At 33.1% G+C, this 21517-nt stretch overlaps 1 protein-coding gene across 1 annotated transcript in view; it reads right to left on the bottom strand.

Moving 5' to 3' along the window:
* Positions 1 to 21517, bottom strand: part of GLRA3 (glycine receptor alpha 3) — a 229159-nt gene that overhangs the window by 69208 nt on the left and 138434 nt on the right. The window contains exons 4-5 of the mRNA XM_051964069.1: positions 6322 to 6545; positions 5 to 87 (exon numbers count right to left, since the gene is read on the bottom strand). Of these exons, the coding sequence (XP_051820029.1) occupies positions 5 to 87; positions 6322 to 6545 (307 nt within the window). The remainder of the gene's footprint in view (positions 1 to 4; positions 88 to 6321; positions 6546 to 21517) is intronic.

Below are 21517 nucleotides of genomic sequence, written 5' to 3' on the forward strand. Positions count from 1 at the left end.
TTACAGCTTTCCAGTTGCATTATACATGTTTGTACGTCCATAGGAAAATTTTTTAGATCCATTGGGCAGGAGAGTATTAATGTCAATCTGAAATTTAAAAGTTATTATAAAAGAGAATATCACATAAATATTTCTGTAATGAGTCAATAACTAAAAAGAAAATACTTTGATAGCAACATCGATTTAGATTAGAATGAGCATCAAAATAGACATTGGCTAGGAGACAGTCTGTGAACAAATGGAGACTGTTAAATTTATGCTTTATTTTTTTTGGTCAAATTGGATAATAAAATGGGAACAAGAATGAAGCTTTATATAACCAATGACCTGATCAAAACACATTTCTCACAACCCATCAAAATACTTCTGAACAGAAGTACTAAGGAAAGTACAATGTGTCATGAGTAGAGTGATGTTAAAAAAAAATGGAAGAAGGAATAGACCAGAAATTTTCAATTTCAATTCAATCTATCAAGGTATCTGTTGAATTACACCTCTTACTGGATAAGTTCATGTACTTTATTATTATTATTATTATTATTATTATTATTATTATTTTTACAAAGGGTTAATCAACTATCAGAGTCTTTTTCACTTGGCTCAGCTAGGTTACAAAATTTTACCAGTACCACTGCAAACTTGGCATCTTGTGTTTTTATTTTTTAAGGAAAGTTGAAACCAGACAGGTTTGGATTTGTATTAATTAGGTTTAAATCCTAAAATTTGCTTTCATTTCAATCATATGAAGTTTTCAAATATCCAAGATGCCTAGGACAGTCAAAGGTTTTGGCTTCAACAATGAGCACTTTGATCTTCCCTTTGAAAGGACACAGTGATTTTCCAACTCTTTTGTAAGTTCCTCCTATGCTATGAGAAGACAAATACACATTCTGATGATCTCATTGGGTGAAAACACCAGATATTATATAATTTTGAAAATAAAGATGCAAGGAGCTGTCTGACTAAGAAAAATAAGAATTTCTGCTATAATTCTTATCCTGGAAAAACAAATCTTTGGCATATCTGTCCTTTTTGGTTTAAGGTACAATATTAGAAAGGTTTTTTTTTTTTTTTAGCACTGTAACAAATTTTGAGTCAATTCTGTGTTTGTATCATTAGATGTAGTTATGAAAATGGAGACTACAAAATGATAATATAAAAAAAAGAAACAACAGAGGACCTGAAAAAGGCTAATATGTAGCTCCTAAAAGAAATATCCCTAACTAAACAGCAATTAATCACATTCTACTGTTTGAAGTAGAAAGTTTTTACTGAAAGAGAGAACACTGTGTTTTGTTGACAAGACATGAAAGCAGGCTTAGTCCCTTTCAGGTTGGGACACGGGAATCCTTGGCTTCACGCAGAAACAAAGTTTACAAAAGAAAGTTTAAATGTAGAATAAACAAATTAGTCTCACTACAGTGAAAAGAAAACATTCAATTTTGCAGCTGACTTGTCATAAGATTCCAGATCTTTAGCCCTTGTTTTAAAACTTCAATATTTTAACAACAGAAATGTGTTAGCTCCTTGAAGATAGAAGGATTTATCTTTACTCTTTGTACATGTAGTACTTGGAATGTTCATAACTGGTGCCTTTGTAGGGATAGAAGCAAGACAACTAATTTCATTGATATAAAGAAATTCTGCATGAGGATATTCCCTCTAATAATCCAAATCAATACCTACTCTGTTATCAGAACAAAACACCTAAAGCTTGGTGAAATTAAGAAATTAGTTTAGGACTATACAGCCAATATGTGTCAGATGAGACAAATCCAGATTTTTTTCTGATACTAAGGCTTACTTTGTCATACTAAGTCTCAATGAATACTAAATTCTTGAATCAAATGCCACTCACAATTCCAGATGAATTAGGAAGTCCTTTTCTGTTTATCTTCTACTTATCAATGAGATCTTAAAGAATAGATTTACCATGGCTCCCTTCCCCTAAACAAAACTGAGTGATACTGTCTCTATGCACATGTTCTCTCAAGATATTTCATTTCCCAACTCTATATTTTCAATGAACATCCCACATTCCTGGATGTCTTTCTTTTCATCCTTGTTTCCTAGCTTTTTCAAGCCTCAGCTAATCCTATCTTCTGCAAAAATATTTTCCCGATTTTTTTTTTTTTAATGTTAGTGCTTTGGCCAGATTACTTTCACTTTATCCTATATATCTATTTGAATATAGTTGTTTGCATGTTTCTTCTTCCAACAGAATATGATCTTGAGGGTAGGAAATGGATTTGTCTTTCTTTGTAATCTCAGTGGTAGCTATTTCCTAAATGCTTGGTGATTTGTTGAATCTGTGGAGCTTTCTGGATCTTCATCCATGTCATACTCACTATAAATGAAAACTCTGTTCTGGGCTATCTTCCTTTTCTCCCCTCCCCTCTCTCTTGTTTCTTCCACCCTCTTTATCTCTCTCTTTTTTCCTCACTTGATTATTCCAGTTAACAACTATAGATTCAAGTATCATCTCAGATCCATATAGTTAGCCATAGTCTTTGTCCTGAGATCCAGACCCACATTATGAACTGCCTGTTAGGCATTTTAAAAAGGATGTCATATGGGCATCTCAGAAATCCGATCTCCAAGTGATCCTTGCATCAAAATTTTTTATAGCATCAGAGTGATGGGTACTGTTAACCCATTTACCCAGGTTGATGTCATCCTCCACTTATTTTCATTCACCCCATATATCTAAATAAGCTGCCCAAAGTAATCATTTTTGGTCTTCACAAGGTCTCTCATATATTTCCTCTTCTCTCCATTTCTATAGCCTATCACTATAGTTCAAGTCTTTATTTCATTCATTTGAACAATTGCAATAGACTTCTAATTATTCTTACTATTTCTCCCTACTCTAATCCATCTCCTATAAAATCACTTAAGAAATTGTTCTGAAGTATAGATCTGACCACAGATCATGTACCTAACCTCCCAAATTCTAATGGCTCCCTATGGACTTCAAAATAAATTTCACTGTTAAACATTTAAAACTTCACAACCTGTCCCCTTCTCATCTACTGTCCAGCTATACAGACCTACTTTTTGTTTTTAATACACAACATTCTATTTCCATTATTTGTGCCAGGCTGGCTCCATGCCTGGAATGTTTTGTCCCTTCACATTCTACATCTTAGTTTCTCTGGACTTCCTTTATTTCCCAATCTTCCTAGGTCCTTGTGCCTTCCCTTCTAAAATTAGTTGTGTATCTTGTATAGGCACTTTATATATATATATATATATATATATATATATATATATATATATGTTGGTTCTTCCACTAGAACATAATTTTCTTGAAAGTAGGAATTTTTTGCTCTTTTCCATGTTTCATTAGTGCTTATTACCATTCTTGAAACACAGTAGGCCTTTAATAAAGGCTTGTTAATTGAATCTAGTTCAATGTAGGCTTGTAAAGAAAAAAATATTCTGTTTGTTTAAAATCATTTATTTATTATTGCTTTAATCATTTCTTTTTTGTTTTAAAGAATCCATTTCCACTTTTCTGCTATCATCACCTGTCATTTTAAGATAGTTCATATTCTATGAGAAACATTTTTGTGATAAATGTGTCACATTTTATGCTGTCTTATCAACACCATAGATTTTAGGCAGGTAGCTATAAGCATTCAAAACAGGAAATAGAACAGGTGAAAATGAAATAAGGAATTGGATAATATATTGGAAAAATCAGAAAAATGAAACATGGTGAGAAATGAATGCCTTTGGGAGTAAAGTTTGCTTTTGCTGTCTTATAAAAAAAACAAAATAGGAAAAGTAAATACTTCTTGGAGAAACTTATCTTGCTGGGTTATATGGAAAGACAATGAAGTTAGTTTAGTAAAAAAGCAAATTTGTATCTCTGTTTTAGATAAAATACCTCTTTTCAATTCTTATTTATAGGATTTAGAAATTATCATGATTAATAAGATATTGTGATATGTTAGAGTGTAATATCAACTGAAATCTTATGCAATATATATATATATATATATATATATATATATATATATATATATATATATATATTAACTGACCCTGGAAAAATTGCTCAAACTTTGTGAGCTTCAGATTATTCTAGAAAATATCTGTTAAATTATGAATAGGTTATAACCTCTCTTAGTGAGAGGGTTTCTTACATGGATGGAATCAGAAGTCTTTGATATATTGACTTATTAGCATCATTAGTCATGTAAAGTACCCTATATCCAGTCTATGAATTTGAACTCAGAGGACCTGGGTTCAGATACTAACTAATGCTTGTAAATTTCTATTTTTGTAACCTTGGTCAAGTCACTTACTACCTGTGATTCTCAGTTTTTTCCAACTGTGATATGCTTTGAATTAGGGTACCTCTGAGATCCTTTAACTCTATATTGACAATCCAAAAAATTTAGATTCATCCAAAGTTCTATAGGATTCTTGATATTTGGAAACATTGCAGATTAAATAGATCTTTGGGATTTTTATTGGTGTTGTTGTTGTTTTATTGGAGTAGAGTTGTAACTGGTTCTAAAAGTATCCTTTATCAGTGTGAAAGATTTGGATGTAAATGGGAGGAGTTTCACTATACTTTATTCAATTTTTTTCCCTTTAAAGCTTCAAAGTTTCTTGATCTTTATAGGAAAATTGTGAAGATTTTGAATTTAATAAATAGTTAATCAGAGGTACATTTGTCTTCTATTTGGAAAATGCTAAAAATGACAGGTGAGAAAAATAAAGCACTTTGTTTCATGACTATTCCATCTTGCCACTTTTAAGATTCAATTCATTGATAATGAAAGAAAAAAGAAATAATATAATGGGAACATCAGATCAGCATCATTTCAAGTATGACAAGCAATGATGGGCATAATAACATTTATAGTAGATATCCTCAGAATCATCTTATACAACAAATTTTTGAAAGAACTTAATAAAAGAGAAAAGAATAATGAAAACAAAATCGATCTAGTTTGGACACACAAGTACATAGAGATTTCCCTGCATTTTTATTCTTAAGGTAAACAGTTTTTAGAAGGCAGCTAGGTAGTATAGTGAAGATAATGTCAGTTTGGAGTCAGGAAAACCTGATTTCAAATCTAGCCTCAGACATTTATTAGGTATGTAATCCTGAGCAATTCACTTTCCTCCTACCTTGATTTCCTCATCTATAAAATGGGAATAATAACAATGCTTGCTTCCCAGAAGTGCTATGAGGATCAAATGAAGGAAACCACATTGAAAACCTTAGGAAACTATCTGATCATTATGTTCATTATATAGAAAAATACTATGTTTTTTAAAATAAATTTTGGATTCTCTGTGTTCTGGGAAGTTATTATAGGAAATCTGAGAACAAGAAACTTGCTTTTTATTCTGGACGAACTAATTTAGGGTTGGAATTAAGAGAAAACAATTTAGAGTCAGTTTCAGGATGATAGGTTCATATATTAGTTAGAGCTAGAAGAAACTTGAGAGGTTAAGTCCAATTCCCTTATTTTTACAAGGCAGTCACCCTGACTGTAAAGGATTTTTGACTTTGAAACAAATCATCAAAAGCTCTGGCAGAAGTCCTATACTCTAATGTTCCTCAGCAACAGGTGATTTCTGGGTCTCAGAGATCAGCCTGTTCTGAATGCCAGAGGATTGATTATTAAACTGATGAAGCTTCATATCAGATGAATCTATAAGGGAGAGACTAGATATCTGTCTCCTCTTCATCTTACAAAATGTCAAAACATATGGATGACCATAGAGTCATTCTATTGGTACCTTAAGTGATCAATATCACGAAAGACTTTAATCCTATTATTACAATGCCATCTAAGTATAGGGACATATATGAGAGATCAGAGACTAAAATGCATTGGGCTTTTCAGAGAAATGCATGAAGGAGAAAAGGAATTTGTGCTGCCTTAGTCTGCCATTGTGGTTTGGGTTGTCATCTACACATACAAAAGTGCTGTGAGAATTGGAGAATGAAGATAAAAGATCTAAAAAGGTGACCAAAGAAAAATATAGAAGCAGAAAGAATGTAAAATGAATAGCAAGCATAACAAAATGGGATATAGCCAGGTAAACTGGAAAAGGTTTTTTTTTTTTTTTTCCCTTGTAGATATTTTAGTGAATTCAATTTTTTTTTCCATTTTTTAATTTCATATTAGATTTCTTTGGCCTTCTATTTCCATTTAATGCTCCCTGCTGGCCTCTGTTGGTGTGGATCAAAACTGCATCAACTCTCAAAGTCAATAGTAAGCAAAAAAAAAAAAAAAAAATCATGAACATGAAAAGTGGAAAAGTAAAATAGTTCTCCCATCTAGGACTCACCTGATTGAATATAGCACATTTCCATTTTTGAAAATTCTTAGCAATTTGTTGTCTGTTGTAACCTCATGAAAGTTGGCTCCCTTTTCATTAGCAAAGAAAAGATCAGGTTTCCAAATGGAATCCAACATGGAGGGATCTAAGTCTAGGGAATCATCAGGGTATTCACTATATGCGAGGCGCGGATCATTCCACTTCTGACGGAGGAAGATGTTCACTCTGTAATCCTATAGAAACAAAGAAACTGGTTTTTTTGTTTGTTTGTTTGTTTTTAATGAACACTGAAGGGTTTCATGGGTTTTTTGTTTTGGCTGCTTCAGGTTGTTTATTGTTTATAATAATAACCAGCATTTCTATAGTTCTTTAAGATTGTGATATACTTTACATTTTTTCAATCCTTACAAAACCCTGGGGAGCTAGGTACTGCTATTGTCCACATTTTACAGATGAGGAGACCAAAATAAAGTATGTGAATTGCCCAGAATCAGTGTAAGTGTCTGAAACTGGATTTAAGCTTAGAGTTTCCTGATTCCAAGTCATATTCACTAGACTAACCTAGCTACTCTTCCCTAGATGATGGCAGAATGAACAGTATCTTCATTGGATTATGTCCACTAACATTTTTGTTATAATCCATTATTTACTAAAAATGAATTCTAAAGTGGAGAATTAGGCAATATTTCCCCATTATTTATAATCTCCAAAAGAAATACAATGAAGATGGATAAAATATAGGACAATAAGAAAGATTAGATGTGTGATTTCATTGATATGAAACTCAGATGAGGATACTCTGTTTACCAAAGCAGGACAATATTTTCTTTTTCTTTTTTTTTTTTTTTAATTTTTATTTAATAATTACTTTATATTGACACTCGTTTCTGTTCCAATTTTTTTTCCCTCCCTCCCTCCACCCCCTCCCCTAGATGGCAAGCAGAGCAGGACAATATTTTCTCTGCAATTAAAAAAGTTGCCTAGAGCACTGAAAAATTAAAGTGACTAATTCAAAATCACATAATCACTTGTGACAGAGGTGACAATTCATGGACAGATCTTTAGCCACTATGCCACAGCTCAAAAAATCTTTTAATTGGAAATCTATAATTTTACTTCCTATCCCCTTTGAAATACAAAGCACATTACTCTGTAGGATAATACAGAACGAGAAACTTGATTTGATTACTTCTTTTTATGTGCATTTATACAACACTAGGCAATTGAAAGTTGCCTAGAACTTGGAGGGATCAAGTGACATATAGACAATATTTATCATATGTAAGACATGAGGTCAGGTCTTCCTAGTTTGGAAGGATGGTCTTTCTAGTTACCTTCCCTTTTTCCCTCTTTGAGTTAAAATTCTTGTCCTTAGCATTAAATTCCTAGCAGTACTTTTTAATGTATTATAGAAAGAGTAAGTATTAACTGAAGAATACTTATGGAGATAATTTTGCATTAAGAATATTATCAAAGTCATCTCTATTAAAAGTAATGATATGTTTTTCTCAACTGGAGAATAGCACACAGACTCTATTGTTGGTGGTACAGGATTTTAAATGAAGAGCTAAAAGATAAAAATATAATTTTTTATCTTTACATTTAAAGAAATTAGTGCTAATGATGTTTCCCAGAGAGGAAACACATTATTTATGAGTAGGGGAGGAGAGAAATGCTACCAATGTTGTGGGATCTTGCTTAATTCACTCTGAATTAATAGAATCATCATCAAAATGGATGATCAGGGTTAAGATAATAGATTCAAAAGTTATTAGCTAAAAATAAGTCATTCACTCATTCAATTCCCTCTCCCACTACCAGTTTATATGTGATGAAAGAAATCATATGGAGGTCAATATAAGAATAATGAGTGCCAACAAACTCTATTACCATTAGAAAATTCTGGTTAAATTACCAAGGATGAGGAAATGATGAATGAGTATCCCATTGTTTTTGATTTTACTGCTTGACTCTCCCAAAACAGAGTATCAGAATACATACCATTGAGTAATGACAGACAATCCCAGGAATCCAAGCTTGATGGATTTACAAGATGCTAAACTTTTGTATTCTTGGTCAGTGGTATAAGAAATTTATCCACCCAAATGGACAGGTACCCAAAGGTCATTTGTTGGATTTAAGTTTTGAGTTCTGTGACTTTGGGCATTTATTCAGAACTGAGATTTTTCTCCTTGCTAAGTACCCCATTAATCTTTTCAAGAGATCATGGAGCAACTTTTTGCCTTAAGGCTCATCATAATGGGAAACAACTTATAATTGTCCAAGGAAACATCATGATCCATGAGCATCTGTAAAATCTGCAAATAGGGATATGGAAACAATCTTCTACCAGTCAAAAGAAGGAAGTCTTCTCTTAACCTTAATATTAGAGAACAATACAGCACAACTTTCAGCTAAGAGACCTGTGCAGAGTAAGCTATGCTCCTGTTCTTCTGTTATCCTATGACAAAGTATTAACCTAACTACCAAGAAAGGAAAAACAACAATACTATTTGTAAATGCTAATTTTAAATTATTTAAGTGAAATAGGCAGTACAAGTATTGTTAAACTCATTTTCTAGATGAGGAAACTGGGACTCAGAGAAATAAGTGACCTGCCAAAGTTTGCACAGCAGTAAGTTTCAAAACCAGAATTTAAAGCCAGTTGTCACCTTGATTCTAAATCCAGTGTGCCCTTTTATATGTCATGCTGCCTGACTTATAAATCTCCTTGCATGACTTAGCAGGAGACCACTAGAGCAAAGCTAAATTATAATGTTGTGGGCAAAAAAAAGTATAAAAAATACATCTGAAAAATAATAAATTCATATAATGTTTCTGATAGTTGTAATCAATAATTTTCAGATATTTTCAAAACTTTGTAAGATATTAATGGAAATGTCTATATTTATAAGGTCAACTATTTAAATCCTTACATTTAGGCTTCATTTATATCAAACCAATATTCCCTCATTATCTTGCATTATTTTTCTCTGAGTGTCATGAGGTTACCTGTTCCTCAATTTGTAGTACTACTTATTGTAATGGTAAACCTGAAAAAAAAGAGAAAAGGGGGGGGGGCCCTTTTCATTTAAAACTATAACATAAACTTAATTTGTGATGTTTTAAAATAAATTGTTAGATTTTTTTGAGGGGATATTCTTTTTTTTTTTTTTTTAATTCCTTGGAAATCTAAAAGCAAGATAATGAGCACCTTTGGATAGCTTCTTTGGATATCATTTAGTGCACACCAACTGTCCAAGGATGGTGACACAAAGTCTCTTATGATTCTATTTCTCAGAGTACTTGGTAACATAATCTCCCATGTCCTGAGCACTCAGGAGAGTCCTGAAATCTCCTAAGATCCCCAGCAATCCTATGAATTAAGATTCAATAACTAGGAATCAGAACGAATGCAAAGGAAATATGAGTCCTCTATTTTAAAAAATGGTCAATGAATTATTGCTATGAAATGTCTTGTGATAACATTCATCTTTAGAACTAAAAATTTCAATCAATGTTTCCTTGAAAATAATTTGTTCAATATTCAGTTTCTTTATCCTATGATGAGAGGCAGCATGACAAAGGAGGTTGAGAACTAGCCTTAGAATCAGCTTTCTGATGAATACTGCTTATGTTATCTTGGTCAAGTAATTCAACCAATTATTTTCCTGTGCTCCAGGAAACTCCAGAGGATTATAAATTGTCATCCCGATTAGGGAGTTTCCATGCCTAGGAATTTCAAATGCAGATAAAATCATATATCCAATCACTTTCCATAGTTCTAATTATCCAAAGAATATCATTTCAAAAGAATGCTGGATGAAGAGTAGTCCAGTGGAAATTATGTAAGTTAATCAATAATCTATTATCCTTAGAAGGCTACTCAACCTGTGTAGTTCAGAAAATGGTTATATACATTTCCAATAACTTATCTGTAAATATTTGATAAAAATTAAAAAGAAACAATTTTGTTTTAGTAAAACAATGAAAAATGTTTGTTTATAAAAGATAACCAAAGGGCCATCTACTTCAATCAATTCTTCTGAAAAAAAAAACCTATCAAACAATTGCAACCCAGGGGGTGGAGTCAAGATGGCAGAGATGATATACATTTATTTCTCTCTGATCTTCTTTACAACCCTCATAATAATTATGAAATCTAGCTTCTGAATTAACTCTGGACAGGCAGAACCCACAAATATTGTGAGTGCAACAAATTATCAGCAGAAGATAATTTCAAAGATCGCCAAAAAAAATCTGTTTCAATTGGAAACTGGAGGGAGGCAGCCAGGGCAACCAGTGCAAACACTAGGGCATTTAAGTCAGAGTCTCAGGGCAGAGAATTTGCAGGAGAAAACAAACTAGAAAAGATCTGTTTGAGTCAGAAGCGAGAGAGAGGCAGCAAAGCACAAAAAACTAACCACAAACACCAGCACAGACAGAGCAGAACAATCTTAGTGTGGCAGTGCAACTACAGTGGGGCAGAGAATTTGCAGGAGGAAGTGGAGCAGAGAAGGTCTGCTTCAATCAGAAGCAGGAGAGAGACAGCAAGGCTCAGGCAGCTGACCACAAACACCAAGGCAGACAGCAGAGAGCTCCAGAGCATTGCTGATGACTCCACATGGCAGAGCCAGTACCAGGAGTGAATCAGCACTGACCTAGCACAGCTGTGGTGGCTTGGAAACCTTTCAGGCCCTAAAGGCAGACTTTAACTCAATTTTTAAAAATGAGTAAAAAAGTAAAGAGGACTCTTAACAATTGAATGCTTTTATGGCAAAACAGAAGAACAGATTTCAAACGATGAGGAGAGGAAAGGCAGATTGTCTCGATGAGGCTCCAAAGGGTGAAATAGCCTAGTCCCCATCACACAACGCTCTCCTAGAAGAACTTAGAAAAGCTCTTAAAAGAGAGCCAGAGATAAAATGGGGAAAGGAAATGAAAGCTTTACAAGAGAGTTTGGAAAAGGCAACACAAAATAGACATAGTGAAATGGAAAAAGCATATAACTCTTAAAAGATAGATTTGGCAAGCCATTTCTACTCATATGAAAGGGTACTCCAAATCACTATTGATCTGAGAAATGCAAATGAAGACAACTCTGAGATACCACTACACACCCATCAGATTGGCTAAGATGACAGAAAAAGATAATGACGAATGTTGGAGGAGATGCGGGAAAACTGGGACACTGATGCATTGTTGGTGAAGTTGTGAACAGATGCAACCATTCTGGAAAACAATTTGGAACTATGCTCAAAAAGTTATCAAACTGTGCATACCCTTTGATCCAGCAGTATTACTACTGGGCTTATATCCCAAAGAGATATTAAAAAAGGAAAGGGACCTACATGTACGAAAATGTTTGTGGCAGCCCTTTTTGTAGTGGCTAGAAACTGGAAATTGAATAAATGCCCATCAATTGGAGAATGGTTGGGTAAGTTATGGTATATGAATGTTATGGAATATTATTGTTCTGTAAGAAATGACCAGCAGGATAAATACAGAGAGGCTTGGAGAGACTTATATGAACTGATTTTGAGTGAAATGAGCAGAACCAGGAGATCATTATACACTTCAACAACAATATTATATAAGTATCAATTCTACTGGAAGTGGCTATCTTCAACAATGAGAAGTTCCAGTTCCAATAGATCAGTAATGAACAGACTACACCCAGCAAAAAAAAAAAAAAAAAACCACTGGGAAATGAGTGTGGACCACAACATAGCATTTATATTCTCTCTGTTATTGTTTGCTTGCATTTCTGTTTTTCTTCCCAGGTTATTTTTACCTTCTTTCTAAATCTGATTTTTCTTATGTAGCAAGACAACTGTATAAATATGTATACATATATTGTATTTAACATATACTTTAATATATTTAACATGTATGGGACTAGGGGAGGAGTGGGGGTGGGGGGAAGGAGGGGAAAAGTTGGAACAGAAGTTTTTGCAAGGGTCAGTGTTGAAAAATTACCCATGCATACGTTTTGTCAATTAAAAATATATAATAAAAAAAGGAAAAATATACAAGCATGAGCTATGTCATACTCTATCTAAACTGTAATGAAACAATGAAGGAATAATAATGAGAAAAAATAACCAATTGCAGACAAAGCAACTAGTTGATTAGGTGCCTAGACCAGAATTGATCAATCTATAAAACTTTATTTTGCTCTGACATTCCAGTTCCAGTGCTAAAAACTAGAGATGAAAAAAAAAAAAAAAAAGCTAAAACCAGTTCTTTCCCTCAGGGAATTTACATTTTAAAGGAGATGATCACATGCATCTTAAAAGGTATTTCAAAGATATAGAGTAGATTCTAGGAAGGAACCTTCAAAGGAAGTTGGGGATTGTAGAAATGAGAGGTAAAGAGGGAAAGCATTACAAGCACAAGGAGCAGTCAGTATTTAGATACAGCAACAGGAATGGATTCTTATGTGTTTGGAATAGAAAATAAGCCAATATATCTGGACCACATGGAAATCAATAGGAAGAGTTCCAGTCATAAAGAGTTTGGAGTATATATTTGATCTTGCAGTTACAGGGGTCCTTAGAGATTGAGTGTGGATGGAAAAGGGTAATGTAGTTGGATTTCCTGTCTTTAGAAAAATCACTTTGAGAGTACTAAGGAGACTTTTGAGACTCAAAACAGGGAGACTAATTAGGAGACTCTTTCAATGTCCATGTGAAAAGTGATGAGTGTGGCAGCTAGATGGCACAGTAGATAGAGCACAGACACTGAAGTCAGGTGGACTTAAGTTAAAATCTGACCTCAGATACAACTTCTCCCTAACTGTGACAGACACACACACACACACACACACACACACACACACACACACTTCAAAAAAAAGAAAAGTGATGAGGGCCTGAATTAATATGGTAATTCTGGGAGTGGAGAAGAGAGATTATAGACAACATATGTTTTGAAAATAAAACTGTACAAAATTTAGTAAGTGAAGTCAAGGCTCTGATGTGAGAGCCAAGGACATTGGAAAATTGGTGGTATGCTCAAGAGTAATAGAGAAATTTTGAAGAGAAGTCTGAGGGGATAATGATATGTGGCTTAAGCATTACAAAGGGGAAAAAGAGATAAGAACTAGTATTAATATAGTTCTTTAAGCTTTTCAGAACATCTTAAAAATCTTATTTTATTCTCACAACTCTATCCCATTTTCCAGATAATGAAACTGAGACACAGATTGGTTTTGATTTGCCACTCTCACACAGCTAATAGAATATTTGAATTTGAATTAGAACTCAGGTCTTCTGACTCCAGTTCAATGTTTCAGGTAGATAAGTGTTGTAGGAGATAGAGTATAGTACTTGAAGTCAGGAAAACCTGAGTTCAAATCCAGCCTCAGACATTAGATTCTTGCCTCTTATAGGTCTCAATATTTCAGTCCCCTTATCTGTAAAATGAGGATAATAACAGTAATGATCGCACAAGATTGTTTTGATTATCAACTGGATTAGTGCTTTTAAATTTTAAAGTGCTATAAAATGTCAGCTATTTGCTTTTATTATTATTCACTAGGCCACGTAGATGCCTGAAGAGTTAAAAAAGTAGTCCATACTTGGACTCTTCTGCTGCTAAAACAAAAATCTTTATTTCCTTGAAAAAATGGCATATATTTTTGGTTTCCTTAGCAGTGAGTGAATATTCTGGGAAGTGCTATGAGTTCATTGAAAAAAAAAAACTTTAATTTCTAATTGATTTAGGGAAAAAAAAGCTTCAATTGACTTTTTCAGAACTTGTTTTAGGTGATTCCATTTCACTAATCCTTTTATTCAATAAACTACTTAATTATTTTGCTTAATTAACAGGTAGACACATTGAGAGAAGTCAATTCAATAAGCCTATCTCAAATAAATTAATTAATTTCATTAACATTGTGTCTATCATATTCAGATATTGTGAATGGCCTTAAGGAACAGAGACAGACATGCTACACACTTTGTTAAGGACCTTCCAATCTAATGAGTATGGAAAATAATGTATACAATTTACCAAATAGAATAATTGTTAATTTTGAAAGATTATTTCACATAAATTGCTCTGGAGAAATTTTAGGGGAGAATTATTTCTTTCCCTTATGTTGAAGAGAAGCAAGGAACTTCCTGGAGAAAGGTAGTCCTCAATGTTGAGTTTGAAGGAAAGGATAGGAGAAGACAATTAATTTCCCAAATAAATAATAAAATGATAATCTTGTTATTGTTAACATTTATATGATACCTGAAGGTTTGCAAAGTATTTTACATATACTGTTTGATTTTATCCTTATAGCAAACCCATTTCCATTTTACAGATGAGAAAACCAAGACTTAGAAAAGTTACTTGGCTAGGCCAGGGCCACATAGTTAAATAAATCATCAAAAGCAGAATTTAAACTCAGCCTCTGCACTAGAAGTAGAGAAAGAAGATAACAGAGAGAAAATAAAGGTTAAGAGTTTTTAAATTTTGAGGGAATTTATTTTATTTTTAGAGTGAGATTTCTTGAACATTTTTGTAAGCTGACATATGAGAGGAGATGGGTTTGAAGGTATGGTTGGAAGGATTGACTTTTTAGCTATGATAAATACTATCTTTTCCTTAGACAATAGAGGAGAGCAGGAGATGATTGACATTTTTAGAACAGTGAAGTGAGAGAGTCCATCTTGAATGGTCCTTTCTCAGTAAAATAAGAGAAATAGTCATCTGCTATGACAAAGCTGAACAGCATACTAAAAAGCAAAGACATCACCTTGCTGAGAAATATCCATATAGGCAAAGTTATTGTTTTTCCAATAGCAATGTATAGCTGTAAGAGTTGAACTATAAGGAAAACAGTGCTACAGAACTGATGTTTTGAATTATAAAGTTGAGGACAACTTTTGAGAATCTCTTGTATGGTAAGGATCAGTTAATATTTAAAGAAATTAATTCAGACTATTCACTGGAAGGTCAAATGCTGAAGCTTAAACACATAAGGCTACATAATGAGAAAACTACTAATTGGGGAAAAGTCCTGATGTTGGGAAAGGTTAGAGGCAAAAGGGAATAGCAAAGAATGATATTGATAGGTAATGGGAGCAACAAACGTGAGCTTGGACAGGCTTTGGGAGACAGTTGAGCACAGAAGGGCCTGGCATGCTATGGTCAGATACAATTGAACAATAACATCTATTTTGAATGATAAGGTAGAGTTGGAAGTTTTGGAGTAGAAAAAAAGATATAGGAGTGTGATATAAAATCAGTAAGAGATTAATAAGAACATGGCCATACAGTTGTAAGAACCCAGTGTTGGACAGATAGTATAATTTTGTAGTGAATGGAAATAGTCCAATTTTGTGATTTTCTAAAGTAGCATTTGTTAACTTTGAAATATGAGTGGAAGAGGGCTAAAGATTACTGAAGTAAAATTGTTACAAGTCAAGGGGCATGGGATTAAAGAGATTGAAAAGAAAAACTTTATTAAAATGAATGAGGATAGGGTCAAGATGGAATAGGAAGAAGGGAACTCCCTAATCAGATTGACAACTTAAAATCTTTGGGAGTTGTCTGGAACACTATACAGTTAAATTACTTGACCAAGATCACATAGCCAGTATACCTCAGAAAGGGGATTTGAATTTTGATTTACCTGACTCTGAGGCCAGCTCTCAACCTATTATATTAAGGATGCCTCTTGTTGTGGAACAAGGAAATTATATATGAATGAGTTATACTCAAGGAAACATTCATTGAAAAATTTAGTTCCAAAGGATGTAGTTGGTACAATTGAGCACAGCTTTCTTGCTACTATTGGTCTTGCTGTTCATCTATCATCCAAAACTTGAAAAAAGAGCTCTAGTCTTTGCGTCCTAGCTGATTTTGGACTCAGGAGATCAGAAGTTACATTAGTAGCTTGAATTTTATTCAGATGATCAAATTAAATCTCAAGGACAATTTGATATTTTTAGGGCAAAAATTTACTTGATGTTTCTGGAACAGTACTTTGTAATATTGCTCTCACCAAAAATGGTAAAATAATAACTAAATTTTCTTTATAATCCCAGTCTCTATTCGAGAGCTATCCTAGAGGAGGGGAAAAATAGAAACGAATATTTTTTTCCAAGGTTAATTTTGTATTTCATGTTTCAGGGATTAATAGCATTATAAATTATTATTATTTTAAATTGAATAACATATATTTCTGAAACAATCTCATCTGAAACAATCTAAATAAGGTAAAATAGGAAATTATCCATGTCCTTTTCAATCTCTTTCATTTCATAAATTATTCAGATTTCCTTTAGTAGTTCCATGGAATCCATACCAAGACTAAAAATCATATGCACTTCTATAATGAAACCTAGATTTAGTTAGCCTTCATTGTATCCAGAATAGATGTCTAAGCATTTAGATTAATGGAAGAGTTATGGTTTTTACATCTTTTCCAAGGGCCCATACCAAGTTAGTGTTTTAAAGAAAGCATGAACTAAATTGTACACTTCTTTTACATGGATTTCTCAGTAAGAATCTTACCTCTGAAACAATGGGAAAAACATTTCTGAATCACTAAAGAACTAAATGAAATGGCTGTCTTGAAAATGAAAATATCCATCATCTGCTTACATCAATGAAATGAATCCTGAATATTTTCATTTTTTTGGCAACTACATTGATTCATCTTTTACTTTTTAAGGTAAAGCTGAAAAGGAATTTCAAATCTTATTAGAAAATTACTTATGAAGAAATCCCCCTACCCCCAATCTACTGATCCACCCTCACAGACTCCAATTTTTTTCACTTTTTCTATTTCATCATTTAGTGATGGCAGCTAGTGTTTTATCTTGTAACATTTAAATTCTTTGATTCTTTTTCCTTTTTGTTCTAGAGTTGGGATTTTTGTGGTGGACTGAATCTCCTATTGATATAGCTTGGCACCCATTTTGCATCTTAGCCTCAGATTTGTTGACTTTTCTAGGATCAGAGATAGAATATAACTTTAACTCTTCCTGCCTCCAAGAATGGCCATTTATGCAATAAAACAGACTCTTGCTCAATTGTCTTTCATTTATTTACTATTTGTAAAATTAGAATATGAGAGCTTCAGAAGACAGAGTCAATATAATGATACTGACCTAGTTAGATGAGGTAACATTTATGGCAAGCTTTGAATGAAGTGAAAATTATATCAACATCTTGATTTATCTCAATAAATGATAATAATAAATAATAATTTATAATAAATTTATAAATATATAAAACAAATGTATAATAAAAACAATAAATTTCTAAATTAAAATTTTAATGAGAGGAAGGAAAAGCATTTATTAAGAGCCTACTTTATGCAAAGTTCTTTACAAATATCAATTTTTTAGGCCTTTGCAACAATCTTGAGAATTTGGTTCTATTGTTAACTCTAGTTATTGTTATTGAAATAGACAGACAGAAGCTAAATGTCTTTCTCAGAGTCACAGAGCCAGTAAGTGTCTGATGACAGATTTGAACTCAGATTTTCCTGACTGGAGGCTAAGCTCTATCCATTATGCCACCTAGCAGCCTAATGGGGGAGGATAAAGTTATAGATACAATAATAAAAAGGAATTATTTTCACTTCTAAATAGTTGTAAATTAGTTAATTGTTACCTGTGTGACAAGTTACCTCACTTTTCTGGACCTTCATTTCCTAATCTGTAAAATAAGGAGAGCTGGGCTGAATGGCTTCCAGTTCTAAACTTAGGATTCCATGATATAAAATAATATTATTAATCAATGAGTACAATTCTCTTTACTTGAAGGAAAAATGAATTTTAGTGGGTAGAATCCATTTAAGACTTGTGGTTGGAAAGCCTCATATACTTACCAGAAGTGTTAATCTGGCAAATTTCTTTATGTCTCAGTTTCCTTATCCATAAAATGAAGAATTTAACAAGCTGGCTTTCCAATACCTTCTCTATTCCCTTTCAACTTTAAGTCCATGATCCTGTAACTCGAAATACTTTTAGAATTAGAAATTCTACTGCACTGAAGTCTCTCCAACTCATTCTCCAGGGGAACCAGAACTCAATAACTATGTATACATGTCTTAAAAAAAAAATAATTGACCTTAGTCAACTAATGGAGTATTCACTTTTTTTGCAAGCTAAAAAAGTAAATAGAACAGGTTAATATATTCAGTAGCTAATAGCAAATCTTGGTTACATTTAGCCTATGTGACTAGAAATATAATGGGATTATGCATGTAGTTTTTTTGGCTTTCCTCAGGCAAAGACTTAGATCTGGTCTATGAACCCCAGAAGTAGAGCCAATGAAGGGAAATTGCAGGAAAGCAGATTTAGGCTGAAGGGAAGAGAATAAGCATTTATTAAGTGATCAATAAACTTTGCCCATATAAGATACCCTTATTATTACCAATAAAGAACTTTCAATGATTGACACATTCAAGTTGGCTATTAACAGTAGCTATTTCTTTAAAGGAAAAGATAATGACAGTGTATATCACATATTTGTAGAAAGTTGTGCATCTCTTTTCTTTTTTACGGTCCTTCACTAAAGTAATATAATTTATTCCCTTGTGTGTTCTACCATCTATTGTATACCACTTCTTCCCAATTATTAAATGCTTCGACCTACTATATTCACTTTTTCCCCAAATTATTTGCTTATTCTTAGATATCTTACTCCATAAACATATTTGCTTTGGATAAAGAAGATATTCTCAGTTCCCTGATTTTAAATGCTGGCAATAATTTTAAAGATAGTTATTTAGTGTATTTTTGCTATTTAGATATGAAATATATCATGGGATGAAGCATATTTAAGATGCTATGTTTTACATTTAAAGTTTCCTTGAGGATTCCATAACTTTCAGCACTACAGAACTAGCTGCTGTTAGAGAACTGAGCTCCAAAAACCACTTAAATCTGTTGCTAGTTCAATCAATGCTGCAAATAGACTTCAAATTAGATAGTATATCTTAGGAACTTTTTATTTTCAACTGTTGGTTCTTAAAAATGCTTTTTGGGGACAGTTTATAGAAGGACTACTGAGTAATAACTTTATTGTAAATCAATCTTTCTTAAAGAATCTTAGATCTTACAGAAAAATATATTTTTACACAGTTTATTCAATTAGTGAGTTATTAGTGCCATTAGTAATATTAATAAATTTTAGTGTCCTTTAAACTAGGACATATTTGAAAATTTAAGGAAGAGTTCAGAAGGATGTTGTAGCTTCATGCTTACATCTGAGTCATATCATCATATGATGTTATGTGCTATCAAATTGATACATAAGAATTTTCTGAAGATATATTCAACATAGGATAGTAGACAGAAAAATAGTGAAAGCTCCCCAGAAACAAAAAGAGCTCCAAATTCCATGTTAAATAGTTTCTTACTGATTCATTATTTCTTTCAAACAAATATCAATCAAAAGATCAGCCTAACGCATACTTAATGTAAAGTTCTCATTTGCTTTCTTTAATCTACAGGTTGAAGATAGATTCATCCCTCAGAGGCATTAACTATATCTACTTTTTCCTATACCTGCAATTTTCCTGCTTTGAATTCTTTCAAATGAGGTAGGAATATGGTTATAAAGTGATTAGAAAAAAAGGCTCAAACTTTACTTTATTAGCTGAGAGAATGTCAAGAATTACCTGTGGTCTTTCTTGTTTTGTATAATATAATGATTCTCTGGGAGCAGGTTTCTTGGGGAAGTTTTCTGGAAACAGCTTTAGTTTTGGTTCCCAGTAATAATCACCTCAAATACAGCCAACTGATAAAACCCAAATGTTTATTTTCTCCTTCCAAGTCTTGTCTCTTTCCTTGGGCCTGGTTAGCTTTCTTAGAGGCCTCTCTCCCTCCTTGGTTCCAAGAGCTCTTGCAGCTTGTCTTTTGGCTCTTCCAGCTTCACCTCTAGCTCAACTCCGACTCAATCTCCTCCACTGACATGACTTTACTAACTCAGCTCCTTTTTATGCTCTTTTAGAGATGTGAATCAAAGGTTGATCCCTCCTCCAAGAGTGGGATTATGGGAAGTGTGAATTCACAAAATTACAAACTATGTGTCTCCCATACTTGTGAACTCCAGTGTGTAAGCCAATGTCTGAATTCTCAAAGGTGTAAACTCAAAGATTGTTTTTTTTACCAATATTAGTGACTTAACACCTTGTATGGATTTGCTCTAATATGTGAACCAATAAGCATTGTATCAATTCCATTGAGTTAACACTAGGATTCTAACAATTACCGAATCCTATGACTACTTTCCCAGCTCTACTTTCATGACAGTAATGTATACCTTTACTGAACATATTTCACTCTGCAGCAGACCACATCATTATAGTCCCATAACTGTTAAAAGGCTATGCGAATTATAAGATCCTACAATGCATATTGATCGACTACAAATAATCATTGACTTGCTGAACAAAACATCACTTTAAAAGCTTTGTTGCAAAAGTGTTTCCTGTGCATAGTTGAAAATCAATGACAATTCCTTAAATGACAAAACAACAGTGATAACTTTGGTAATTATCGCCTTGTAAACAAGATTGTGTGATGATCACTTGTGATAGACTTGATTCTTCTCAGCAATGTTGTGATTCAAGGCAATTCCAATAGACTTTGGAATGAAAATGTCATCTGCATCCAGAGAGAAAACTATGAAGACTGAACACGGATCAAAACATAATATTTTCACTTTTGTTTCCTTGTTTTTCTTTTTTGTGTTTTTTCTCTTTTTGGTCTGACTTTTCTTGCACAACATGACAAATATGGAAATATATTTTTAAAAATTGCACATATTTAACCTATATCAGATTGCTTGCTGTCTTGGGAAAGGGGAAGGTAAGGGAAGGAGGAAGGAGAAAATCTGGGACACAAGATCTTATAAAAATGAATGTTGAAAACTCTGTATGTATTTGGAAAAAATAAAATTATATTGAAAATTTAAAAAAAATACCATGCGAGGAACAAAATAATGTGATGCTTGCCAACAAACAAACAAGCAAAAAATGAACTCCCCATAGTTTCATTTGCAAACTATTTGTTGTTTATTGCATCAATCCCTGGATGAGTAAGCAATAACCAATAGGCAGCCCTAGCTTTAGCAGCTATACGATGTCAGGAGAGGAAGATACTCATCATGTTGAATGGACCTTCTGCAGAGAAAATGCAGTATATAAATAGATTGTGGCAGCTAGGTTGAGTAGAGTGCCAGATGTGGA

Source organism: Antechinus flavipes, chromosome 6 (genome assembly GCF_016432865.1).
Source record: "Antechinus flavipes isolate AdamAnt ecotype Samford, QLD, Australia chromosome 6, AdamAnt_v2, whole genome shotgun sequence".
Taxonomy (NCBI): domain Eukaryota; kingdom Metazoa; phylum Chordata; class Mammalia; order Dasyuromorphia; family Dasyuridae; genus Antechinus; species Antechinus flavipes.